At 51.2% G+C, this 27,756-nt stretch overlaps 1 protein-coding gene across 1 annotated transcript in view; it reads left to right on the top strand.

Moving 5' to 3' along the window:
* Nucleotides 1-27,756, top strand: part of CSMD2 (CUB and Sushi multiple domains 2) — a 552,912-nt gene that overhangs the window by 304,774 nt on the left and 220,382 nt on the right. The window contains exons 11-12 of the mRNA XM_070404687.1: nucleotides 7,792-7,895; nucleotides 10,943-11,055. Coding sequence (XP_070260788.1) covers nucleotides 7,792-7,895; nucleotides 10,943-11,055 — 217 coding nt within the window. The remainder of the gene's footprint in view (nucleotides 1-7,791; nucleotides 7,896-10,942; nucleotides 11,056-27,756) is intronic.

Below are 27,756 nucleotides of genomic sequence, written 5' to 3'. Positions count from 1 at the left end.
CTCTCAGAGAAGCCAAGTTTGCATGACAGGGTAGCTTTGAGGGACCTTTTAATGGCCGCCCCCAAGTCCTAAACTTGATCCTTTTTTTTTTTTTTTACAGTTTCTTCACTTCCCATCATATCTTGGCATTCCTCTTCCCCTAGAACTAACTGCACACCCTTCTCTGTTCTTGAAGACAAGCCCCGCCCCTCGTCTAGCCAGGATTGTATGCCCCTCATGTTTGCCCATACCCACGCTTCCCTAATTTCAGTACTCATCACACCATGTGGTGTTTTCCGTATACTTGTAAGTCTCTTCTAGAATGTGAGCTCTCTGGGTGGTGGCCATGTTTATCTTGCCGGCTATTGCCTCTCCAAAGCCCAGCACTTGGAAAGTGCATATTAACTATTGAATGAATGAATGAATGAATGAATGAATGAATCCATCAATCAATGAGTGGATGAGTCACAAATGGGTGAAAGGGTCTACTATTTTCAGAGCCACCAAAATTAAACGGAGGTAGTGATCAAAGTTCCAGAACCTCCTAAAGTTCTCAATCTCTATCCATGGGCTTTCTTTCCCAACCTCCTCAGAAGCCTTCCTCATCCAAAATATATAAAGAGCTCATACAACTCAATCACAAAAAAAACACGAGCAATCCAAAATGGGCAGAGGATCTGAATAGACATTTTTCCAGAGAAGACATACAGGTGGACAACAGGCACATAAAAGGATGCTCAACATCACTAATCATCAGGAAAATGCAAATCAAAACCATAGCAAGACATCACCTCACACCTGTTAGAATGGTTATTATCAAAAATAAAAGAAATAACAAGTGTTGGAGAGGATATAGAGAAAAGGAAACCTTCATGCATTGTTGGTGGAAATGTAAGTTGGTGCAGCCACGATGGGAAACAGTATGGAGGTTCCTCAAAAAGACTAAAAATAGAACTGCCATATGATGGAGCAATTCTACTTCTGGGTATTTATTTCAAGAAAATGAAAACACTAATTTGAAAAAATATATGCACCTTGGTATTCATTATAGCATTATTCATAATAGCCCAAGATATGGAAGCAACTAAGTGTCTATCAGTAGATGAATGGATAAAGAAGATGTAATTTGATTAATGGAATACTATTTAGCCATAAAAAAGCATAAAATCTTGTCATTTGCAACAATATGAATGGACCTTAAGGGTATTATGCTAAAGAAAATTATACAGAGACAGACAAATACCATATGATTTTACTTATATGTAGAATCTAAAGAACAAAACAAGTGAAAAAACAAAACAAAATGTACGAATACAAAGATTTGTGGCTGTTAGAGGGGAGGGAGGTTGGGGTGGGCATAATGAGTGAGGGAGTCAAGAGGTACAAACTTCCAGTCATAGAGTGAGTAAGTCATGGTTATATATTGTACAGCATGGTAGCTATAGTCAGTAACATTATATTGCATATTTTGTTGTTTTTTTCTTTTTTTAAAATATATGTTTATTGATTTCAGAGAGCAAGGGAGAGGGAGAGAGAGATAGAAACATCAATGATGAGAGAGAATCATTGATTGGCTGCCTTCTGCATGCCCCCCACTGGGGATTGAGCTTGCAACCCAGGCATGTGTTTTGACCGGGAATCGAATCGTGACCTCCTGGTTCATAGGTCAACCACTGAGCCATGCCAGCCAGGTTATATTGCATATTTTGTAGCTTTATATGGTGATGGGGGAAACTAGACATATTGTGATGATCATTTCACAGTACATACAAGTATTGAATCATTATGTTGTACACCTGAAACTAATGTAATATATCAATTATACTCAATTTATTTTTATAATACCTTTCCCAAAGGTGCCAGAGGCCCATCTGCTTGAACTCCCAAGGGTTCAGGTCAGCCTTCCCAGCAGTTTCCCCTCTGCCCTCCTCACTCCCAAGCCAATTCTTGAGCCCTACCCTGGGCCCTCAGCAAGACTGGAACAAGGATCACCATCAAGGCCAAGGCCAAGGCCGCGAGTTTGACATGCTTGAGTAGGCCGTGCCCAATAAAAGGGAGCTCTCTTCCTTTCATGAGCTAATAGTCAAAGTGACAGCAGCATTCGTAAACCAAGGCTGGGTGGGCCAAGGTCAGCCTTCAGGGGCTCAGAAAGTGCAGGGAGGAGGAAGGGGGAAGTAGGGCTGGGCAAGGCATCGTGGAGGGGGGCTCTTTCTAGCCAGAAAGGAGCAGGGGCTAGGCTTCCCAGGGTGCTAAACTTTATCCTGAGGGTAAAGAGATGGCAAACTTTTTTGTAGTGATGAAAGCCTTTCTTCAGAACCTATAGCTATTGGCTTGCCACTGGCTGTGAGTTCCTGAAAATTCCACAGAAGCTTAAACAAAACAGTCTGTTTTCCCCACCACCAGAGGTCCAGAGCGGAGAGTCCAGGCCTGATTTAGTAGTTCCCTCAGGTGTGCTGAGCACCTTCTATTTTTCTCTCTGCCTTTTTTCTTTTTTGCATGTGACTCCTGTCCTCATGATCACAGGGAAGCAGAAGGCTGCTCCTTCTCTGTCCTCACATGGATATTCCAGGAAAGCAAGGAGAAAGGCAGGGAAATGCTCTGTGGACTCCTCAGCTCTTATCTCATTGCCTAGAACAGTGGTTCCCAACCCTCTGGCCCTTTAAATACAGTTCCTCATGTTGTGACCCAACCATAAAATTATTTTCATTGCTACTTCATAACTGTACTGTTGCTACTGTTATGAATCGTAATGTAAATATCTGATATGCAGGATGGTCTTAGGCGACCCCTGTGAAAGGGTCGTTTGACTGCCAAAGGGGTCGCGACCCACAGGTTGAGAACCGCTGGCCTAGAATCTTGTCACTTAGCCAGACATCCTTAGCTCTGAGGTTAGCTAGGTGCATGGCCTCACTTCAAAGTCAAGGTTCTGTTAAGAACTTATAAAGAGAGGGAGGGACATTTATTAAACCACCATCTGTGTCTGTCACAGACTCCCAAAACATGAGCTAGCTCAAAAAGAACTGCTTGATTGGAGGAGAGCCCTGTCCACCTTTACTGGTGGCCCCTGAAGTACCTTTATGGGACCCTGGGGTACCTGGGAACCCAGTTTGAAAACCATTGCTCTAGGCCAGAGGTCAGCAAACCTTTCTGCCAAAAGCCAGATAACAGATATTTTAGACTTTGAGGTCCACTCTTTTTGTAGTGCTTTATTTACTTTTTTAATCCTTTAAAAATATGAGAACACTTCTCGGCCTAGCCAGGTGGCTCATCTGGTTGGAGTGTCATCTCCTATACCCATGGTCGGCAAACTGCAGCTCGCACTCAAGGGGCCAAAGAGCTGCAAGTGGCTCTCGAGCCACAGTTTGCCGACCACTGTCCTATACCATAAGGTTGCAGGCATGATACCCAGTCTGATCCTGGCGCATATGGAAGGCAACCAATCAATGTTTCTCTCCCTTTCTCTCTCCTTTCCCAAATAAATAAATAAATACTAAAATAAATAATAGAATAAAATATATCCTCTTAATTCAGGGGCCAGTACAAAAACAGGCCACAGGCCAGATTTGGCCCAAGGACTATAGTTATCCAACGCCTGCTCTAAGAGATGTCGAGGCACACAGATTTGAATGCAGAGAGAAGGATAGGCTATATACAGTGTACCTCTGTGATCATGCCTACTTCATGTGCTGTCACTATCCTGCCTCAGAAAGGTGTTTGGGAGCTTTATTGATCGGTATGTTAGTTAATGAGCCATTATAAGATCCTGTGTTTAAATAAAGGCCAAAGAGAAGGGGGAAACTGGAAGCATCAGTACATTGTGCACTGGGACCCGTCCCAGAACCGAAGTCTAGTGTGTGTCGCTTCTGTCTGCTTGGTGTGATTAGCGCCTGTGTTAGGGTCAGATGCTAAAAGAGCAGTTCACATCCATGGCTGCTCTGACCAGTGATGTGAATCGTTTTATGGCTCTGGGTTCTGGCCGTCAAAGCAGCATTTCCCCATGAGAGACCTAGTAATCATGTGCTCCCTTTTTCGGAGGTGGCATGGTGAGCCAGTGCCCTCTGCCCGGGGGGCTGGCTAGAAGCAGCCAGCCAGGACCCCTAGTCCCTGTGGAGGCCAGGCCCCTCCTCCTGCCGAAGGCGCTGCAGGCCTTGCGGCATTTTATGTGCACCAAGTCCTTACTGAGCTGCTGAGATCCAGATAAAGGGCTTAGGGAAGGTTTGAGAGGATAAGCCATGCTCCCTGCCTCACGGACCGAGACCCCGCTGGGGCGCTCTGAGGCAGCAGAGCAGAGCGGCAAAGAGCCTGGCCACTGGCTGCCTGACGAGTTCCAGGTTCTACCGCTCAGCTGTGTGATCTTAGACAAGTTGCTTAAGGTCTCCGTGCCTGAGCTTTCCCATTTGTAAAATAGAGGTATTCGTCGTAGCAGCTTTTGTAAATTTTACATGAGTTTATGTGTGTGAAAGGCTCAGAGCAGAGTGAAGCACATTGTAGGGTGAGCTCTTATAGTGAAGAAATCTCATAAGAGAAGATGATCAAAACTGTGATTAAGTATCTCAAAGAATCTTCTAGACCAGGAGTCAGCAAACTACTGCTAATGGGCAAAATCCAGTTTGTTGCTTGTTTTTTTATAAATAAAGTTTTAGTGAAACAGCCACGCCCATTCAGTCTGGCTGTGTTCACTCTGCAACAGACCATGGTCTGCACAGGGGAAAATATTTGCTATCTGGCCCTTCACGGGAACAGTTTGCCAACCTTTGTTCTAGAACAGCCGTGGGCAAACTATGGCCCTCGGGCTGGATCCGGCCCGTTTGAAATAAATAAAACTAAAAAAAAAAAAGACCGTACCCTTTTATGTAATGATGTTTACTTTGAATTTATATTAGTTCACACAAACACTCCATCCATGCTTTTGTTCCGGCCCTCCGGTCCAGTTTAAGAACCCATTGTGGCCCTCAAGTCAAAAAGTTTGCCCACCCCTGGTCTAGACCATAACTCCTATGAGGGATCCGAGAAGCTAGTGATCAGTCCATGCTAGAGAATCAGGAAAGGTTTGAAAGTGTCCTCCCACTCAACATCGTCTAAGCTGAGGGCATATGCCTGGCATGCCAGCAGACACTGGCAGTAGAGAGACAATGAGACGTGATCCTGCCCTGCCCTTCAGGGAGTTCGTGGTGTAGTGGAGGCCCAGGTACACAGATGAGTCAGTGCTGCAGGTAAGTACTGACAGAGGTGGGAAGAAGGGGCCTCAGGGAGCACATGGAGGACAGAGGGCTCAAGGATGAGGAGACATTGCTGGGGGCCAGGAGAGAGAGGACCCAACATAGGGGTGGCCAAGAGCTCCTGCGGTGGGAGGGCAGCAGGAAGCAAATGCCCAGGACTCCTCCCCGTGTGTGGAGGGGTAGGGAGGTGGGGCAAGGAAATGGTTATGTCATCCTGTAGGCGGGACTGGGAGAGTGAGGATGCAAAGGATATTCTAGCCTGAGCAGCTGATCCCAGGATGATGACAGTAGCCAGCAGGGAGTATGGGAGGCAGGTTGCCTGCTCAGTGGGAAAGCCAGAAGGGCCCCAGCATCCCATCGCTATTGACAGTTACAGTCCATCCCCTTTCTAAGGACCCCGCTGCTGCGGTATTGCCATGGCCCTGAGATCTGTCTCTGGTTTCCCAAGGTCCCCCAACGCTGTTGCTCCTAAAGCAGCAATTTCACCTCATACCTTTGCTTGCAACTCTTCCACAACCCTCCCTTGTCTTTAGGGCAAAACCCAACCCCTTAGCATGACAGACAGCCCTTCCTGGGCCAGCTCCGCCTACTTCTCCTGCGTCACCCCCACCTTCTAGTAAACAACTCCAGATCTACCAGGAGTCTCTGGACAAGTCCACGTCCTTCGCCTTTGCCAGGTCACCTGATCTCTGCCCGATTGCTCTCCCTTCCTTACCCCTGTATTGAGTTCAGTTCACTTCCCAAACTCAGCCTGGGGTTCCTTTCCTTCGGGAAGCCTGCTCTAGCCCTTCTAGTTAGTGGCCCTCACTTCCTGTCTGTCCTGTCTGTCCATGCTCAGCGATGTTCTTACACAGAAATGCTCCTCTCCGTGAATCCCATGCCTGTGTGAGGGCCCCGCTTAAGTGGCATCTGGGCTCATGAGTGTGTGAGGCAACTGTTCGCTTCCAAGGCGCCTGAAGGCACCTTGGGGTGAGGCCCTGCCGCCACCCTGGCAGTGTGTGGGTGCTGGGCTCTTTGGTTTGGATGGAGGAAACCTGCACAACCAGGAAAATCTATCCACAGGATTTCTCTTCTCCTTGGTTCATAGAATAGAGAGCTAAGCCGCACCCCCAGCCTCCCCACTGGGAGACTGAAGATCTTCCTCAGGTTGAAGCCAGGTTGCCAGGGACAGAAAGACCCAGGTTAGACGGTAGCCGTGGTGCCTCCGTGGTCCTGTCTTCACGAGTGGCACCACCACCCATCCACCCAGATGCTCAAACCAGAAACCTGCAAGTCATCATAAAGCCCTCCTCCCCCTCAACCCCACAGGCATGCGGTCACCAAGCTCTCAGTGTTGCTGGGACCTGTGTCTGTCCCGTCCCCATCCCCTCCTCCATCCCTCACCTGGACCCCCACAGAAACCTCAAGCATCCTCCCCACCTCTGGCCTCTCTCCTCCCACATCGGTTCCCACACGAGCAGCCAGACTAATGCTTCCTCAAGCACCTATATGTCCCTGCCGCCCACTGTTTAAAACTTCTACCACTCCTCCCTCAGAATGAGCCCCAGCTCTGCAGGGCAGGGGAGGTCTTGAGACCCTTCGGACCTAGCTCCAAGCAGATCCTCTAGTCCTGGCCCTTCCAGAGTCACCTCCTTGCACTAGAGGGCCAAGTACATTGTCCTCCACTCCCAGGCAAGGCAGCAGCAGGTGTGCTCAGTTTGTGGACTTGTCGTGGACTGACACTGAGTACTTGTTCTGGAATGTTCCATCTCTGCCACAGCACAGGCCTTGTGCACCTGACTCTATCCATCCCTCCCTCAGCGTCCCCCATTGGCTGGTCTTCCACCCGCTCTGGATTCTCAGATCCTCCCCCCCATCACGAGGAGCCTCCCTCCTGCCTCCACCGCAGGACAGTGAGCCACATACCCCTCTGCCTCCCCCAGCCCTCGCATGGGGTCCATCACCCCGTGTTGTGGTTGTCAGCTTGCTTCTCTGTCTCCCCTGCTCACTGAGAGCAGGGACTGTGTTAAACCCCAATGTCGAAACCCCACCCCCTAGCCTGGCATATGGTGAGTGCTCCATAAATATTTGTGGAAGGCAGGACTACAACAAGTAAGAGAGAAGAATCTTGTCGAAATCTCCTTCCTGGACCATTCATTTATTCAACAAATAAACAGAGGATGGAGAAAAGCAGGCAGAGAGACTGAGAGAAGTCTGCAGGTCCCTGGGGGCAAATAGCTGAGATTCCACACGTGGCCTGAAAAATTGCCACCTCGCCCATGGGGGTTCCTGTGCATTAAAGCATGAAGAATGATTCTAATCATCTCAGAGTCGGCCAGATGTGCCTGGTGTTGCCATGGCAGCCCCCAGAATTGGGCAGATGTGCCATGAGCATCTTTGGAAAACATCAGGGGACCCCAGAGACTATATGGCCTGGAAGGAAATAGTTCACACTCAAAACGCGGGCATGGAACTGCTCAGTGTGGATTGAGGGTCGTGTAGGATGGTGCCACGGGGACTCTGGGCATCAGAACATAACGAGGAAATGTCTTCCTGTTCTCAAGGCTCTCCCGGCTGCCCCTGTCTGCTCCCTAACCCCGTGCTCCCTCCCTAGGTGATCAAGCTTGCCTTCGAGGAGTTTGACTTGGAGAGGGGCTATGACACCCTGACGGTCGGGGATGGTGGGCAGGACGGGGACCAGAAAACGGTCCTCTACATGTAAGTGAAGTAGGCATTCAGGCGGGAGGGCGGGAGCACGGTACCTTGGCTGAGGGTGGTGGGATGGGCTTGCTGGGTCTTGCCTGGTCCCCCAGACCACACTGCGACCAGGACAGGTGCCCTGTTGTGCTTCTAGTTTCAGCAACAGTCCCTCCGCCTCTCTCTCCTCCAGCCAAGGGAAACAGAGCACCGGGCCACATTCTCACTAGGGATTCACAGGAAGTGTACAGAACGAGCAGTTTTAGGGAGCAGGGAAATAGACATTTTGTGGCTGTCTGCTTCGACACAGACTCTCCTGCCACCCAGCAGTTTTTCCTCAAGGCCAAGTACGTCCGTGGTGGTCTGACTTCAGACAGGGACATGAAAGTGCTTTGCTAACCTCCCTGCCTGCTCTTAGCTATCTGGGAAGTGGATGGTTCTAGAGAATTAGGACCACATGGACATAAACATTCTCTGAGTCCAGAAAGGTTAGCATCGTATGGTCAGCCAAGGGAGAGGGTGCTAGCGGGCTCTCTGGGATTCCATGACATTGGGTCTTGGCTTCTCCTTTGCCCACCACCTGTAGCCTGACATGCAGCAGGAAAATGCTCTTGTTTGATGCATGTGGTCCAGCTTCAAAGAAACAGACAGGCCTGACCTCATCCATCTCCCCTGCCAAAAAGAAGGGGTGATTTCACTTATGCTGAGCACCTACTTGTGCCCAGGCACTGTGATGGGAACTTTCACATTAGTTATCTCATTTAATTCCCACAACAGCCCTGTGAGAAAGGTGTTATTATCCCCATTTAGTAGGTGGGGAAACTGAGGCCCAATGGTTGCAAAAGATGGTTGGTGGCAGAATCAGCACTTGAGTTCTAGTCTTTTGATTTCAGTGAGGGATAGCATCCCTTGCCATACCCCCTCCCAGCCAGGCTAGCTCCAAGCTAATACCCTCTGGTTTTAATAATGAATGAAAGATAGCTATTCAGTAATAACTAGCTTGTCCAGGAGCTGTTCTGTTCTGGGAACTTCCCACACTTTCTCATACCTGCCTGGAGAAGATCCCATCAGGGCAGTTAAAGGACTCATGATGTTACCCACCGAGTCAGTGACATGGCTAGGACGTGGGCTCTCTCAGGAGAAAGGGAGAAATGTGAGCCCTGCCTATTCCACTGTATTAATCAGGGTTCACCAGAGAAAGAGAACCAATAGGATATATATAGAGAGAAAGGGGTTTAGTGTAAGGAATTGGCTCACATGGTTATGGAGGCTGACAAATCTCAAGATATCTGCAGGGTGAGTCGGCAAGTTGGAAACCCAGGAGAGTGATGATGCAATTGTGGTGTGGAGCCAGCAGGCTCAAGACCCAGGAAGAGCTAATGTTTCGGATCAAGTCCAAGGCAGGGAGAAAACCCCCACAATGTCCCAGCTGGAATTCAGACAGGAAGAATCTTCTCTTAAGAGAAGGTCAGCCTTTTCGTTCAGTTCAGGCCTTCAGCTGATTGGATGAGGCCCACCCACAGTGGGGAGGGCAATCTGCTCACTCCATCTACCATTTATATGTTAATCTCATCCAAAACCACAGACACACCAGGAATAAGATCTGGACAGATGTCGTCGGGATACCCCAGGGCCCAGCAAATTCAGATAGCCATCTCACCCACCTCTCCCCTCCTCTTGGTGCCTCCCCACCACTCACCTGTCCTGGATCGCTGACCTATATGGTGTATCCGCTCAGTGTGCCCAAGAGGTCCTCCCACAACCCCATGTGCTTTTCCATGGAGAGAACATTAGAACAGCAAAGCTGAAAAGACTCTTGGGGATCATACAACCCAATCTCCTTCTTTAACATGGAGTGGGAAAGCCCAGAGACGCCCAGCATTTGCCCAAGGTCCCCCCACAAAGAATGGCAGAGCCAGGGCTTATACCCAGATCTTTGCACTAATGTAATGTGAGTGAGCTCCCAGCAATTCCTGTAGCCGCCCAGGGACTCACCCATCACCCCCGGATCTCTTTAGGCCAACATGCATCTCAAACCTTCAGGGAAGCACATGCAACATGGTCAGGCTCCTTTGTTGTCCCAATTGGGTCAAACAGGAAAAGCAGCGGCCTTGGCTTCTCTCTTGCTTCCTGCCACCCCGGAGTCACAGCCAACCCTGGCCTGGCCTCAATCTACTCACGTGAGAGCCCCCAGATCAGGGATGTCACACAGGCTGGGCTGGTGAACCCCAGGTGGTCTGTCCCACTCCACCCCCACTCATGTGCTGAGCATCTCTCTGCAGCCAAGTCAACACCCCCGACCCCAGCTTTGAGACCCAGGGTAGAGCAGACCCATTAACGAAATCGCCCCCTCCACAGCCTGCAGTCCCCGTCTCTACAGTATGGAAGCCAGGTTTCTTCCAGAAGCCCCAGCCTGTGCACTGGATGCTGGCTCTGCCACTCTCCAGCAAGCTGACCTCAGGAAAGCCGTTGCCCGTGTTGTGCCTTTGTCTTCTCATCTGTGCAGTGGGGATATCACCCCTCCCTCACTGGGCTAATGGGGGCAGTAAATGAGATAATGGGCGTGACGGTGTCACACTTGGATAGGTGCCTGGAAAATGTGAGTTGAGTGAGAAGCTTCCCGTGCTCAAACTTCAGAATATGTGGCCCAGGGTCACGGCTGTGCTTTAAGCCTTATCCTGGCAAGGGAGGACACATTGACTGAAAGGAATGGCTGGGTTCCCACCAGGGGAAGGGGTTCCTGCAGTACAGTTCACACGAGAAATCAGAGGTTACAGGGTGTGGACACCCCTTGAGTAGATCCCGTTCCAGCTAGCCCTGCCCCCCGAGCCAGCAAGGACACAGATGTCTCTCATAAGCCCAGGGATCTGGGCGAGGAAGTGGAGGTTGAGATTTAAGCTCTGCCCGTGGCCAAGGGGGAGAGGCACTGAGTCCCTGGGCTCCAGTGTCACAATTTGCCCTAGTGGGCCGGGCCCCGAGATGCTCCTGTAGGTGTCTTCAGTCGGCAGTCATTCTGGTGGGGTGCCATGGTGGGGTGCACACCTCTAAATCTCTCTCTCTCCTGACAGCCTGACAGGTACGTCGGTCCCAGATCTCATTGTCAGCACCAACCATCAAATGTGGCTCCTCTTCCAGACAGACGGCAGCGGCAGCTCCCTGGGATTCAAGGCCTCTTACGAAGGTAACTGCTCTTGGGGAGTGAGGGGCCTGCCCTGGAGTCAGAGCCTCAGGGTCTGGATGTGGAATCAGCGAGCCCTGGGCTTGAACCTGATTGCGCACTAGCTTCCTCTCCTTGGAGTTCTTGACATCTCTGAGCCCCAGCCTCCGTCCTTGTCCAGTGGGTCTTCTGGGTTGTTTTGAGGATTAGCTGAAGTAAATCACTTAGAATACTGGACACACAGCACCGAGCACATACTCAGTTCCATCCCCAACTCATACTAAGCTCATGTAGACCTTTAAAAGGTCCCGTAAACTGTCTAATCTTGGTTACTTCCTACCTTCATACTGGAGATAGGAGCTTCCCAAGCTGCTACCGGCTAGGGGTGTTAGAGTGATGAGGGGCTGTGCACAGTGCTAGGACAGACACACGCCTGAGGAGGGTACAGATGAGGGTGACCTTCATCTCTTGATGGAAATAGCCATTAAGGGAATGGCAGACGCTGGGACCCAAGAGATGCCACCAGCGTCACCCTTCCCTGCACTTCCATGCCTCCTGTTGACTCTTGACTGCTAATGCCGACCCCCACAGAAAGGGGAGAGAAGCCATCCTGCAGGGATCTGTGAAGGCCCTGTTAGGTGTCAGGCCCCAGGCCAGCACTAGGGAGCTAGTGCTGCATCAGGCCCAGGCCCTGTGGCAAGGGGTCACTCTTTCTGCAAAAGCTGGGGAGCTATTGCAGTCAGGGGGGTGTGGCAGAGCCCGTGGAGCCATGGAGCGTGGATAAGGGCAGGCATCTTCCGGGGCGTCAGGAAATGTTTTATCCAGAAAGGGGGCCTTATGTCTTTAAAATGACAAGGTGACTACTAGAGAGACAGGAGGGAGAGGTGATCTTCCTGCACCCCAACTCAGAGACCTGAGCGTTCTACAGAAGGCTGTTTAGGGGGAGCAGTGCCAAAGACTCGTTCCACTCCATGGGCCTCACGCCCCAGTGCTCAGGGGTCCTTCTGTACCAGGACCTGGACTGTCTCCACCCTGGATGCACAGCGTGTCCTGGGGCTGCCCTAACAAAGAGCCACACACCGGATGGCTTGATTCAAAGGCAATGTGTTCTCTCACAGCTGGAGGCTAGGTGTCAGGAGGCAATGCTCCCTCTGCGACTCTGGGTAGCGTCCTTGCCTCTTCCTAGCTTCCCTGGAGATCCTTCCCGCAGTCCTTGGCGTTCTTTGGCTTGTAGCTGTAGCTCTTCGGTCTCTACTTCTGTTGTCACATGCAGCCCTGTGTGACTCTCTCCCCCTCTTATAAGACACCAGTTATAACAGATAAAGGGCCCACCCTACCTCCAGTATGACCTCATCTAAACTTGATTACTTCTGCAAAGAACCTATTTCCAAATAAAGTCACATTCACAGTCACCAGGGGTTAGGATCCAACGTATCTTTTGGGGAAGACAATTCAACCCATAACAGGAGGCCAGCCCATATTTCCTGCACTAACACTGTCATAGCTCAGTGCCCACTGGGGTGAGGACAGTGACTGCACTCTTCTAAGATCAGGAAGCATATGAGACAGAGCAGCAGGCAGAGAGCATCTATTGCAGCGGTTCTCAACCTGTGGGTCGCAACCGCTTTGGGGGTTGAACGACCCTTTCACAGGGGTCGCCTAAATACATCCTGTATATCAGATATTTACATTACGATTCATAACAGTAGCAAAATTATAGTTATGAAGTAGCAACAAAATTAATTTTATGGTTGGGTCACAACATGAGGAACTGTATTAAAGGGTCGCAGCATTAGGAAGATTGAGAACCACTGATCTATTGGGTGACAAGCGCTGAGTTCAAATCCTGTTCTCTGGCTTTCTAGCTCCAGAGCAGGTCAGGGAGCCCGTCTAGGGTTCCATTTCTTCATCTGTGAAGTGCAGATAATAATACAACCTAGGTCCCAGGGCTCCTGTGAAGATTACGCTTAGATAAAGAATGTGAAAGTAAGTGTCGCACATTGCAATGCAATAGTGAGTAATGAGTACATACATAGGTAGTTAAAAGAATGGGCTCTTCTGGTGCCTGGAGTTACACTCAAGTAGCTGTGGGGCGGTGGAAAGAACATCAGGCAGGAAATCAGGAGACGCAGATTCAGGTCCAAGCTCTGGCACTCACTGCTTTGAAAAGGGGAATGAACTCGGGCACGGAGTTTCTAAGGTTCCCCCCTTTCTGAACTTCTGCGGATGTTCCACAATGATTGTTTCCAAAGCGGGAGGAATGATCCTGTCATCCACATGCCCTTACTCTGTCCATATTTCATCAATGGCTCAGGTTAGACATAAATAGCATGAGCTTGAAAGACTGGCCAGTACACCAGTCCACATGCAGAAAGATCTTGATGGGAGGGGCTGTGGGCTAAATTACCATGACCAGATGAAGCAGGGATAACTGTCAAGCATGTTTTAAGGTTCAAAAAAGTAGCTACTAGAATTGATCCCAGGGAGTTGGTGTGCTTTCTTCTGTTCTGGTCAGGCATCAGAGAATTGAACTTAGATGTGGGGACCACAGCTTGAGATGGACACGGAGAGGATATAAGGCAAGCCCAGTGAGAAATGCTTATCCGGGGTAAAGTAAACTCAAGGGAGACCTGAGAGCTGGGTCCAAATATTTGAAGGATTGTTTCGTGGGAAAGAAGAATTAGACCTGTTTGGTGCAATCTCATTGGAATAGAAAGGACTTGTTGAGAGCACCATGTGCCAGAAGCTTTATGTTCATTATCTCAGGGTTTGCAGTGCCATGTAAAGACTTGGAGTGCCCTCAGGGACCACCATGGTGGGGTAATAAATGGACATAATATCGATCTCACAACATGTTAAGAAAGTGAAAGAAGATCACAGAAAGCTCCTGGCAGGGTGTCGGGCACAGAGGAACTTCCCCTGGAGGCTACTAAAGTTCCTCTCCACCCACACCTTCCACGATTGCACTGTTCTCCACTGGGTGTCCTCCTCAGCCCGTGGACACGTGGCTCCTTGCCATCCGCAGATGGCCAGATGACCTGTGCTTGCTCTGATAGGCCCTGGTTCTAGGGCCCCACCTCACACCTGCACTCCCACCTGGCCCTGCCTCACACCTGCACTCCCACCTGGCCCTGCCTCACACCTGCACTTCCCACCTGGGCCCTGCCTCACACCTGCACGCCCACCTGGGCCCTGCCTCACACCCGCACTCCCCACCTGGGCCCTGCCTCACATTCACACTCCCCACCTGGGCCCTGCCTCACACCCACACTCCCCACCTGGGCCCTGCCTCACACGCACACTCCCCACCTGGGCCCTGTCTCACACCCAAACTCCCCACCTGAGCCCTGCCTCACATTCACACTCCCCACCTGGGCCCTGCCTCACACCTACACTCCCCACCTGGGCCCTGCCTCACACCTGCACTCCCCACCTGGCCCTGCCTCACACCTGCACTCCCACCTGGGCCCTGCCTCACACCTGCACTCCCACCTGGGCCCTGCCTCACATTCACACTCCCCACCTGGGCCCTGCCTCACACCTACACTCCCCACCTGGGCCCTGCCTCACACCTGCACTGCCACCTGGGCCCTGCCTCACACCCGCACTCCCCACCTGGGCCCTGCCTCACACCCGCACTCCCCACCTGGGCCCTGCCTCACACCCGCACTCCCCACCTGGGCCCTGCCTCACATTCACACTCCCCACCTGGGCCCTGCCTCACATTCACACTCCCCACCTGGGCCCTGCCTCACATTCACACTCCCCACCTGGGCCCTGCCTCACATTCACAGTCCCCACCTGGGCCCTGCCTCACATTCGCACTCCCCACCTGGGCCCTGCCTCACACCTGCACTCCCCACATGGGCCCTGCCTCACACCTGCACTCCCCACCTGGGCCCTGCCTCACACCCGCACGCCCACCTGGGCCCTGCCTCACATTCACAGTCCCCACCTGGGCCCTGCCTCACACCCGCACTCCCCACCTGGGCCCTGCCTCACACCCGCACTCCCCACCTGGGCCCTGCCTCACACCCGCACTCCCCACCTGGGCCCTGCCTCACACCCGCACTCCCCACCTGGGCCCTGCCTCACACCCGCACTCCCCACCTGGGCCCTGCCTCACACCCGCACTCCCCACCTGGGCCCTGCCTCACACCCGCACTCCCCACCTGGGCCCTGCCTCACACCCGCACTCCCCACCTGGGCCCTGCCTCACACCCGCACTCCCCACCTGGGCCCTGCCTCACATTCGCACTCCCCACCTGGGCCCTGCCTCACACCTGCACTCCCCACCTGGGCCCTGCCTCACACCCGCACTCCCCACCTGGGCCCTGCCTCACACCTACACTCCCACCTGGGCCCTGCCTCACACCTGCACTCCCCACCTGGGCCCTGCCTCACACCTACACTCCCCACCTGGGCCCTGCCTCACACCTACACTCCCACCTGGGCCCTGCCTCACACCTACACTCCCCACCTGGGCCCTGCCTCACACCTACACTCCCCACCTGGGCCCTGCCTCACATTCACACTCCCCACCTGAGCCCTGCCTCACACCTACACTCCCACCTGGGCCCTGCCTCACACCCGCACTCCCCACCTGGGCCCTGCCTCACACCTACACTCCCCACCTAGGGTTCTCACTGCCCAGACTGGCTGAGAAATGAGATGGTTCACTGGCCACAGTGTAGGGTGTGGAGGCAGAGGTGGCAGAAGGCAGATCCTGGCCATGGAGAGCCTTGAGGCTTCATAAAGGGTTTGCACCTTGTCCAGTGGGAAGAACCGATGAAGGACCAAATGTCAGGATGGGCCTGCCTTTCTCTTCTTGTCCCTCTACCACTGACCGTTTATTGGAGGGGTGAAGCCGATTGATCTCACACCTTCATGATGAAGAGCCCCCTGTACTGTAAAAAAGGGTGATTGAGTTCCCTGGCATCTGCTGCGACTGTGCCCCCTAAGCTGCTCTCGGGGCTTCCCCCATCTGCAGCCACCTGCTTCTTCAGTGCTCTGGCCGCTCCCTCAGAGCACCTGGTACCTTTCAGTGTCTGTCCTTAGCCTTCCATCCTCTCTTTGTAGAACCTTCCACAGTTGATTACATCCACTCTCATGGCTCCAGCCTCAACCTAAATGCCAGTGACTTCCAAATCTGTTCCCACTTGAATTTTAGTTCACTGGTGACACATTTTATATAGCTTCTCCCTCGGACATCTCAAACCTAACCCATCTGTATTAGTCTGCTCATAATGAAATGCCATAGGCTGGGCGGCTTAAACAGAAATTAACTTTCTCACAATTCTAGGCTAGAAATGCAAGAGCGAGGTTCTGGCTGATTGAGTGTTGGTCCAGGCTCTCTTTCTGGCTTGCAGATAGCTGCCTTTCATGTGGCCTTTCCACAGTGCACGCACACAGATAGACAGAGAGCAAGCCCTCTGTGTCTCTTCTCATAAAGACGCTAACCCTGTGGGATCAGGGCCCCACCCATATGACCTCATTTAACCTTTATTACTTCCTTTGAGGCCACATCTCCAAATACAGCCACATTGGGGGCTAGGCCTTCAATATAGTAATTGGGCGGAGGCTGAGGACACAAACATTCAGAAGCCCTGAACCTAACTGTCCCTTATACCTGGGCTCCTGAACATTAAAGAGAAAAAACCAACATGATATAGAAAAATGTTAGTTACATGCAAACAAGTGGTTAGAATAAGATGGAACTTGGAGACATTGTAGAAAATAGGTCTACCTTTCATCTACCTTTCATCTAGTGCCAATATTCCACCTTTGTGTGGAAATTACCAAAAAATCGGTATAGCGGTCTGGTAGGGTTAACACCATCCAAAACGAAGCTCTTCATCTCCCCCTCCCCACACCCTCTGCCCCTGTGCCCCCATCTTAAGAAACAGCGCCACCATCCGTGCCATCACTCATTCTCCTTTCACCTCCTCCTCCCTCTCCCACCGCTAACCCTGTCCTGGATTCTGAAAGTTCTCCCTCTGCAGCGCCCCAGCCCCTTGTCTTCCAGCTGCCAGGCCCTCATCGCCTCTCACTTGAGTGATAGCACAGGCCTCCTGCCCTGACTCGAGCCCCCACCCACCCCCATCTGCCACTTGCAGCACAGCCATCTCTCAGAATCCAAACCCGGCAGTTTCCTCCTCCTCAAAACAACTTTCAGGACAACTCCGCATTGCTTCCGGGTAAGGTACAGTCATTCGCTTGGCATCCCAGGCTCTCCATGATGGTAATTCCAAGCCAAATTCTGGTTTTTATGAATCCATTCTAGGCAGAATTCCAGTTTATTCATCTCTGTAGTCCATAGGGCCTAGCCCAGGGCCCGGCACACAGCGTGTGCTCAGTAAAGCTCACAGAATTAAATTGTAATGACATTTTGCACGGGCTCAATAGGGCCCCCTTCCTCAGCACCCTTTCAACCCCCTTCCCCCCACTTCACCAGCTCCCAGAACTCGGGTGCCGAGAGCCCACACCTTCTCCACTGTCCCCTGGGCTTTAGGGTCAGACAAACCCAACTTATAATTGAGTTCTGCTACTGGCTCTGTGCGTCACCTTCAACCATTCTCTCATCTCCGAGCCTGAGTTTTCTCATAAGTGAAAGGGGCTGATAAACATTTATCTCACAGGGAGGGGTCTTACAAGGACTCGGTGTAGTGAAGTGAGGGCCTGGCATTTAGCAAACACTCGGTTAAACACCTGCTCCCTCCCCTGCATCTCCTCTCCCAAGCTGCACCCATGGCCCGAAGCCTCAAAATGACCTTCACCCCCTCTTGGCCCTCTTCTAATCCCAGCTTCTGGCAAATTCCCTACAGCACAACTTGGCTCAGGGATGGGAGGGTGGCAGGGATGCAGATGTTCCACAGGTGGCATGAGGCCCCTGAGAGCAGAGACCTCCTCCAGGCACACCTGGTCCCATCCTCATCAATACCCCCTCTGCCCCAGTTCACGTAGAGAGAAGCTTCCTTGGGGGCAGGCAGGTAACATTGAAGTATTACCCCTTTCTGCCCCTTGTTAAAAGTGTGATCCCCCGAATGGGAAAATTGGGAGTTTATTTCCTGAAAATTCTTCCAGCTCTGCTTGCCACACTCCCAGGGTGAGGTGGGGGAGGGGACTCAGGCTCCATCAATATCTGAGGAGTCTGAGCTGGAAACTCAGTCCCCCTGCATAGGGACAGCCAGCTGTAGGAAATGCATTCACAGTTGCAACTGCTTTGCTTCCGAGTAGAACAAGAAATATTTAAGGAGCAGGCAATTAGCATTTACCAGAAACATAAAATTACATACAACTTGCTAACAAGTTTTATCATCAATCTGGGAGTCTCCTGGCTTCCTGACTTGGTGCCTGGGATCTGCAGCCTGGAGCTAAATCTGGGAGCCTGGCCCAGCGCAGGAAGGAGTGGGGCTGACCCTGGAGACAGGGATGGGCGAGGGAGTAGAGGTTATGCAGAGAGGTTGCCCCGTGGTCCAGGGCACTCATGTTGGAAATGAGCCCCCCTGGGTATTCAGTACTATCTAAGCCCCTAGTATGTGTCACAGATACTGTTCAGGACATCAGGGCCACAAGACAGTCTGTGCCTGCTCCCAAGTCATAATCTGTCTTCATTAGAGACGAGGCAGTGCGAGAAGATGGGAAATATCAAGGAGGGGCAACTAATCTTGCTTGAGGGCATCAGGGAGGGCTTCCTGGAGGAGCTGGTGTCTGAGACTGAGACCTGCTGGAAGGATGAAAAGAAGCTGGTCAGCATCTCTGAGAAAGAGGAAAGATTGGCTTAGAGAGCAGACGTGTGCGTAGGGTTGGAGCTAAGACTTGTGCAGAAATAAAGATTTAGAGCAAGTAGGGAGACGATGGCCGAGACTAGCCCTCTCTCTGCCAGCAGTGCCTCCATCCCCTCTGCTGGTGGGCACAGATGAGCCTCCTGAAAGACGGTGCTGGAGCTGGGCCGGATAGGAGGCCAAGGGCAGCAGACCAGCACCGTCGACTCCACTCCTTTCCAGACACTGCCTTTCCTCCTATCCGAATAGCATGCATGTGACCATTTTTCAGCCCAAATCTGACACCTCTGGTTCTTGTTTCATCCCCATAAGCATAGAAGACCAAACTTTCTTAACTTCTTTCAAGAATGGCACCAGGCATGTTCCAAAGACACTCACTGAGTTTCCATGATACCCTTAAGGCTTCCTCAGGCACCAGGAGCTAGAGTTTACCTAGATCCAGGCAGCAGCTGCCTCCTCTCAGGAAAGCCCAGTGGGGCCGGTGCTGTGCCCTTCTGTCCTGGCCCTTGGGGGTAGGGTGACAAACAGCTAGAGGATGCCACAGCATTAAAATTTGACAGGAAATGATTTGCCCCTGAGAGTACTCACCAAATACAGGGGCTTTTGCAAATGGCAAGCTCCAGTTTGGGGCAAACGCAGACAGCTTCGAGGCCACCTAGATATTCTACTTGTCCATATTCACCCCTTCTCGTAACCTGCTTCAGCCTGTCACATGCCCAGGACAGCGCTGTGGAGGAAGGAGGTGAGGAGGGAAGCATGTCAGCCCCTTCAGCCACCCAGACCCCTGTCCTATTTGTGAAAGTCATGTGCAGAGGGAGGTGCACAAATACCCCACGATACACATACAAGTGCTTTGTGTCTCCTGCCTCCTTGTGCCCTTCCCATCAGAAGGAGACGTGGAGTGGGATGTGGTTCTAAGTCAATCCATGAGATCCAGGTATGCCCAGAGGTCATCTTAATACACCAGATATGCCCATTCACTCGCCAGGGGTTGCGCTGGTTGAACAATGGATCTGTGGCTCAAGACTGTGCTTGGTTGTAGACACACATCCCTCCTGCTCTCTAGAGAGCATCATCAAACCCTCAGCCTTGAGGAACTGACAGCGTACAAAACAAAGCATAAACGAACTTTCCGTCCTTGAACCAGGCTCTTGTGGTCTCCGTCAGACCAGCTGACCTCGTCCCTCTTCATCACTTCCTGCCGCATTGAAGTTCTAACTCTTCTCCAACACGATGCTCCCTTCCTCCGAGTCTCCTTTCCTGATTCTCTCCTTCCATCCTCCCCTGTCATCCCTCAAACACTTACCGAATGTCTCCTCTGTGCCTTGCACTCTACTAGAAGCTGGAGGGAGACATTTCAAAAAAACTGTCTCTGTCCTCAAGAAACTTTACACTTCACAGGGAGAATCATAAGCCAAAGCCGCAGCTGTCACAGGAAGTCCTCCTAGGGGCTGGGAGTGGGAGAGAGCGCCTGGCTCGGCCGGGACATCCTAGACAAGATCTCAGCCTGGGAAGCACTGGGGCTGACATGAATGGTGACGCTTTGTCTGGCAGACAAGCAGGGGTGTTCATTCGGGAGCAGAGGGACAGCAGGTGCCAAGTTAGAGCCACGGGAGAGCCAGCTGGGCTCTGCCAACAACAGGCCAAGCCTGACAGTGAGGTAATACCTACTGGTTCCTGGGTACGTGCCATGTGCTGGACATTTTGATAATTGTCTTATATACACAGGCTCATTAAATCCTCAGAACAACCCTGTAAGGTGGGTGTTGTTACCACCACTCCCATTTTACAGATGACAAAACTGGGGCTCAGAGAGAATGAGAAATGGGTTCCAGGTCTACTCCTTAGCGCAGGGCCAGGATTTAGGCCCAGCATTCCCTGCCAGCAGAGTCCTCGCTTGTCACCGCCGCTCTATCTTGCCTTCCCACAGGTCGCTCAGTTTTGTGGTGTACAAAGCTCAAGGTCAGTGATGGCCAAAGATGAAGCTGCGGTGGAGGGCCTAGGCGAAGGTCCTGCCCTGCCGAGGAGATAGGCTTTTAGGAAGCTAGGAGAGAATCAATGAGCAGGACGTGGTGATAAATGGATTATTATTTCTGAGCGATCTCACGCTGCTTATAGTTCAGAAGAGAGGGAAGAAGCAGGGGACCCATTCTTGCCTGATGCCACCATCCAGGTGAGAAATTGTAGGGGAGACTAAGGCAGTGGGAGAAGGGCCTAGAGCTGAGGGGCCTGACGTGTGGAGGAGGAGGAGCCACGTGCGGTGTTAACGAGGACTGTGGATGAGAGGGGAGGCAAGATCCAGGCTGATTTCATGTCTGGCTTGGGCCACCTCCAGAAGCCTCCTCTAGCCCCGAGGCCTGCACTGCCCTCTGCTCTCCCAGAGGCTCTGTGGTCAGAGGCACACCTCCTCCCCTGCCCTCATCATTTACGCTGTAATTATTCCCATACCCACCTGACTAGGGGTTCTCCAAGGGCAGGGCCATGGGCCAGGCTGCTCTGTGTCTTTAGTGCTGACTGTGGCATTTGGCAGTTTCCATGGAATAAATATGAGCTGGACTCACACACTAAACAGAATATTCAGAGTTCCAGGCACTGTGTTAGTGCTGGGTGCAGAGTGAGCAACAGCAATTAGCCAGTGCCCACCTTCATAGGATGCACTTGGGGTAGGAACAAGAAACAGGGTCAGCCTGGCAGCCGGAGGCGGGGAAAGGGGCTGAGTGAGTGAATCGAGGGAAGAGGCAGTTAAGCTCCATGGGGGTGGAGATTTTTGTCCTTTTTTTCCCACTTCTGTACCCCCCCGACGTCTAGAACAGTTAACGAATAAAATAAATAGGTGAATACTTAGAAAGGACAGTCAGTGCTATGAAGGAAGAGAACGGGGTGCAAAGAGAGGAAAGGAAATGGGGAGCATCCAGGCTGCTTCGTCCAGGGGTCATCTTAGAGGAGGCAACCTCTTCCACTGCAGTCTGCAGTGTGAGGCGTGGGAATATGAAAGGGTGAGGTGAAGAGGCCCCGGCTGAGAGAACAGTGAATAAACGAAGGAACAAATGAATCGCATCCATTTGTAAAAGCACCAAATTGCAGCCCAAGCTTGGATACCCCCTCCTCCCTGTATGCAGCGCTGCCCTTCCTGGAGCACATCAAATGGAGAATTTATGGCGACACATGATGCAGTTCCCGATGAACAGACATTGTCATAAAAGAGGGCTGCAATTTGGTATTAAAAATTGAAAAACCTGGGAGAAGACCGAGGTTGATCACAGACGATAGGAACAGCACCGCTGAGAACAGGGAAAGCAAATAGGCTGAGCAGAGGCCAGTGTGATGGAATTCGGAGGCGTCTGTGAAGCGCTCATCTCGTGTCCCCAGCTTGCTTTTGGTAGGCAAAGGGAGAGAGAGAGATATAAACATTATCGAATGGAATTACGTTTGGCCAGACAACAGGGAATTGCATGCATGATTTTCTCCAAGTCAGAATTTGGTTTATCTATTTGCACTTCAGGGCCCTGACATCGGACTCAGTCGGCAACTGACCAGGAAGTTCAAGGTCAAGCACCTTTCAGGCAGAGCAGTAGAGGACAGGGAGCCCTCTGCAGAAAGGCACGAGGCTTTGGTCCCTGTGTTCCCAGCAGAGGTTGATGCCTGGCTTGGAAGGAAGGCCCAGATCAAGACAGGGGGTGTCAGAGGGACAGAAGCCAGGCACCAGCCCCTTCTACCTTCCTGGAAGGAGCTCCCAAACTGCTCTATTCTTCCTCTCCCTTCCACTCAATCCTGGCTCTGTGGTCTTTACATTCCCCTTTCCAATGCCTTGCACCTCTTTGCCAAAAGCCCCCTTAAACTTGACTTCCCCTTGAGGTCATCATTACCCTATAGCCCTCTGCAGTGTAAGCAACTCATGTCCCCAGGCCATGACTGTCTGTTGGAGAGGTGGGCTCATGTGCTCACTCTCCAATCTATTCCACCTGTATAAACCCTTCTCCTTTGACCTTATGCTGTCTCCCTCCCCCTGCGCCACTTTCTACCTTCCTCATCAGCATCTCCAGTCTTCCTCTCTACTCTGGTTATCACCGTGCCTCTCAGTTTCTTGATCTCACTTCCTCTCTGTGCACTCCAGCCAGACCTTGATCTCCAGCACCTCTGAAATCTTAACTCCACCCATCTGCTCTGTCACCCTTTGTATCTCCAGCTTCTCCACTCATCGCCTCCCACCTCCTGTTCATCATCCTTCCCTTGACCTCTCGATTCTCCACCCCCACCTGCTCTTCTCACTTCTCTTCTCATTTAGCCTAAGCCCTTGGGTAACCCCTCAGCCATACCCTCTTTTAACAATACCCTCAACTCCTTGCCCCATTGTCCTTCCATTTCTCCAAACCCAACCCGCCCCTCAATCAGTCCTGCTGCGCTTCCTCCTTTTCTGCGGGATCCACATCACTGAGGGCTGTGGGACAAGTCGCACAGTCCTGCTCTTGGTTTCCCTAAAATGAGGCACTCCATCCACCCTCCTCGGGCCCCAGAGGTGCATGGAAGTCCATCCAGCCATGAGTTCCTCTTCTCCAGAGTGATTGCTTCAGACATTCTTGTCAACATCTAATCTGCCTCCCCAGGACTGGTTGCTCACTCTCAGCAAAGACCATGACCTCCTCCTTTACTTAGAAAACAGAGCCTGTGTCATCATCGTAGGATCTCCTTCAGCCTTCTGTGATCCTACCTCAACACTCATTGCAATCACCTCTTCCCTCGTCCCCCAAGAGTCCCCAGGTCTCTCAGGCACCGCCCCAGTGAGTGACTTTCAGGCAGGGCAGGGGAGCACAAGGGAGCCCATTCCTCCTGCCTTCTCTAGAGTCTCATGCCCTTGGTCCTCCATATCTTCAGTTAACTATGTAATATCTCTCATCCTCTCTGTCTACCTCTATATTTTATGTGTCTATCTCATCTTTATCTCTATTTCTATATCTCTCTCTCCTTCCCTAGCATTTAAACATGGTTAGGTTTCTCCCATCTTAAAAATATTTTAAACTGCCCCCTTAAGTCCATACTCCTCATGTGTTATCACCTGACTTCTCTCTACTCTGTCACTTCCAGGAAATGCCATTTTAAGCGGCATCCACTCTTCCTGTATCATCTTCCTCTTCTCCCATTAGGTCTGGTCCCATTGTTACACTCCGTCTACTCCCCGCTAACTCGCCACTGACCTTCACTAACCTGCTTTTCAGTCCTGTGTAAACTTCCCTGCAGCATGCGATGCTGTTGAGCTCCTTGCAGCTCATTCTTCTCTAAGCTTCTGTGGCCCCACTTTCCCCAGGATTTATTCTAACATTGTGCTGGTCCCTACAGTGGTCCTAACTGTTGTGCCCTGGACTGACAACTCTTCTCACTCTCCTTGGGTGGTCTCATCCTTTTCATAGCTTCTTTTATTATCTGTGAGCTGAATCCAAATTCTATATTTCTAGACCAGATTTTTCCCCTGAACTTAAGACCCGTGACACCACTTTCTACTAGCTGTGTCCACTTGGATGTGCCTGTGTCCACTCAGCATGCCCTACTGCTGACCCCCAGACCTGCCCCTCCTCCCGAATTCTTATCTTAGTGGAAGCACACCCAGGGTCCAAGGCCCACCCTCCCGTCACTGTAGACCCATGCCTCTCCCTTATCCCCTGTATCCTCATTCTCAGTGGGCCTATGGCTTCTTCTAGCTGTAGGCCTCCCAGATCTTTCTGTCTCTCTCCATCGCCTCTGCTAGTGCCAAGCCCGGGATGCTACCAGAACACCTCCCATATTACTGTGAGCCTCCTACCAGAATGGAGGCTCCAGAGAGGCAGGGCTATGTCTGCCCCATTCTCTGTGAACCCCCAGGGCTGGGTGCAGTGGCTCACTAAGTAGACATGCAGGCAGTTGTTAAATGAATGAATGATCCCTCTGCCTCCAGAATGACTGCTCCTGACTGTTCTCCCGACAACAGTCGGGGTGATCTTTCAGAATATACAATGAAATGCTAAATAGAATGGACCCCTTTGTGGACTCCCAGTTGCCTATTATCTGTAGCTCACTCTTATTAGCAGATCTCACAGGCCCTCCCATGGGTTGACCCTGCTGCTTTCTCCAGCCACATCTCTCAGCACCTTGCCGACAGTACCTTGTGTGTAGAAAGGCAATATTGCACAGTGGTTAGGAGCCCTGGGACCATTCAACCTATTTGGATCTTTGATCCACCATTCTCTAGCTCTATGGCCTTACATAATTGATCTGTGCCTCAGTTTCCTTCATTTTAAAATGGCTATAATAGTATTTCCTCTCAGGGTTACTGTAAGGATGAAATGAGTCAATATATCTAAAGTGCTCCAGTGACTGCCAGCACATAACCAGCACCAGAGTTATTAGTTATAACAACTGTTAGCTAGTTAGTATCACTGTTGTCATTGCAATCCTACAGTCTTACCACTGAGACTTTGCATGGCCTCATCTCCACCTCAAGGGTGCTTCTTCTCCCTTCTCTCCCACTCATTCCTCTCTTTTTCCCCAGCTTCCCTGAAATATAATTAACAGATAACATTGTGTAAGTGTGTGTACAACATGATGACTTGATATGTGTATATATTGTGAAATGGTTACCACCATATGATTAGCCAACACAACCATCATCTCATATAGTTATAATTTGTGTGTGTGTGATGAGAACTTTTAACATCAACTCTTTTCGCAACTTTCAAATATACAATATAGTATTGTGAACTATAGTCACCATGCTGTGCTTTATGTCTCCAGAACTTATTCATCTTATAACTGGAACTTTGTACCCTTTGACCAACATCTCTCCATTCCCCCACTCCCCCAGCCCTGGAAACCACTGCTCTACTCCTTTTTTCTCATTTAGATGTGTTAGATTCCATGTATAAGAGAGATCATACAGTATTTATCTTTCTCTGTCTGGCTTATGTCACGTAGCATAATGCCCTCAAATTTCATCCATTTTGTCACAAATGGAAGATTTCCTTCTTGTTTATGGCTGAATAATGTTCCAGTGTGTGTGTGTGTGTGTGTGTGTGTGTGTGTGTGTGTGTATGGACACTACATTTTCCTTATTCATTCATCTATCCATGTCTTGGCTATTATAAATGATGCTGCAATGAATCCCCCTGTCCTTTCACCTGCTGGCTCCTGCCCAGGCTTCAGACCTCAGCTTAGACATTACCTCCTCCAAGAAGCCTTCCCTGATGCCAGGGCTGGGACTGGGGTGAGGGGAGCAAGGCACTCACCTTGGGCATAAAATTTAAAGGAGTTGAAGGATGCCAAAAAACTCAGTAATTAAGACAAATATTTTAGTGTAAATTTAAAATCAAGAGTAATGGAAAATGTCTGCCAAAACCGGTTTGGCTCAGTGGATAGAGCGTCGGCCTGCGGACTGAAGGGTCCCAGGTTCGATTCCGGTCAAGGGCATGTACCTGGGTTGCGGGCACATCCCCAGTGGGAGATGTGCAGGAGGCAGCTGGTCGATGTTTCTCTCTCATCGATGTTTCTAACTCTCTGTCCCTCTCCCTTCCTCTCTGTAAAAAATCAATAAAATATATTAAAAAAAAAAAAAGAGTAATGGAAAATGTCGATGATTGAAAACATCAACATTTGAAATAACCACAGGCTCTGATGATCAGGACTAGGGTGAGACCAGTGAGGTGAGTCATCCAAGTGCAAGGTCAGATCTGGTCTTCAGTTTAGGTCTTGGTACTTTTCTTAATGTTGGTTTGTATTCCTCGTCATTAATTTTGAGTTCCTAAAAAAATATTACACTCTATAAGATATTGTGTTGATTCCTGAGCTTTTGCTGACCCCTGAAGTTTTGTGCCCAAGGTTAGTGCCTCGCTCCCCACATCCTATTTCCGGCCCCACCCTCCAAGTTTGCGTTAGGTATCCTTCTGGGCCCTTCCACAGCACAATCACACAGTGTCATAAATACCTTCTCCCTCGCCGTATCACAACTAGGTTGTTCGGCCATGGACAGCAGGACCCAAGTCCAGATCTCTGGTCTCTAGCACAGGGACTGGCACATAGCTCTGGTGGCACTGACAGCAGGAGAAATGGGGTGGATGTGGGCATGGGGGAAGGCCCATACCTACACCTGGGGGAGAGCTGGCAGATTCCTTCCTCCCTCTGAGGACGCTGGTCCTCTTGAGCTGATCACACCCTCAGACTAGCAGCTGTTGGCAGGGACATTGAAGGTGTACCCCACATGTGTATCTTCTACAGCACGGTGGGGCCTCACTAAAAAACCTTAAGTCTGGGTCCTAGCTTACAGAGTAGGATTCAGCTCTGTCTTCAGATGCTGGGTAACTTCCATTCGGTCTCTGAATGGCTGCAGTGACAGTCCTTGCCAGGGTCTCACTCCCCGGGAAAAAGGGAACACCTGGAAGAACGAGGGCCTTACTGCTTGCTTCTCCAGATTGATTTGTCCCAGAGGCCCCTTCTTCCTTCCCTCGGAGACCCTATATTTCGGGGACCTAGAGCAAAGCCCCCACCTTCCCGGGAGTGCCTCAGTGTGTGCCCCCAGGCCCTGCACAGGAAAGCCAGCATCAGAGGGGATCGGAGGTGCTTTCAGCAGGTGTGTGTGTGTAGAAGGTGAGGCCCAGAAGACATGGGAGATGAGAAATGGGAGAGCCGATCTATACATGAGCCCTTAGACCTGGCAGCTGGCCTGGTCCACCCACTTTCCCCTCACACCCAAGGACCCTAGATGTTTGACCGAGACACCACACACACACTCACTCACACACACCCCCTTCTTTCTGCCAGCTCTCAGCAGGGAGCTGGAGGCCCTGGTTTGGGGGATAACATGAATGTGACAACCAAGTGCCCGCCCATATAGGGCAGTGCACAGGGCTGTCTGTTAGGTCACACACGGCAACTTTGGGAACTGTGGTTCCTGGCAGCCCATAATGTCTACAGAAAAGCC

Source organism: Myotis yumanensis, unplaced genomic scaffold (assembly GCF_028538775.1).
Source record: "Myotis yumanensis isolate MYYU_CA2020_CCGP unplaced genomic scaffold, mMyoYum1.0.hap1 SCAF_2, whole genome shotgun sequence".
Classification (NCBI taxonomy): domain Eukaryota; kingdom Metazoa; phylum Chordata; class Mammalia; order Chiroptera; family Vespertilionidae; genus Myotis; species Myotis yumanensis.
Note: the sequence above shows the minus strand (reverse complement) of the source record. Positions and strands in the feature narration are given on the sequence as shown.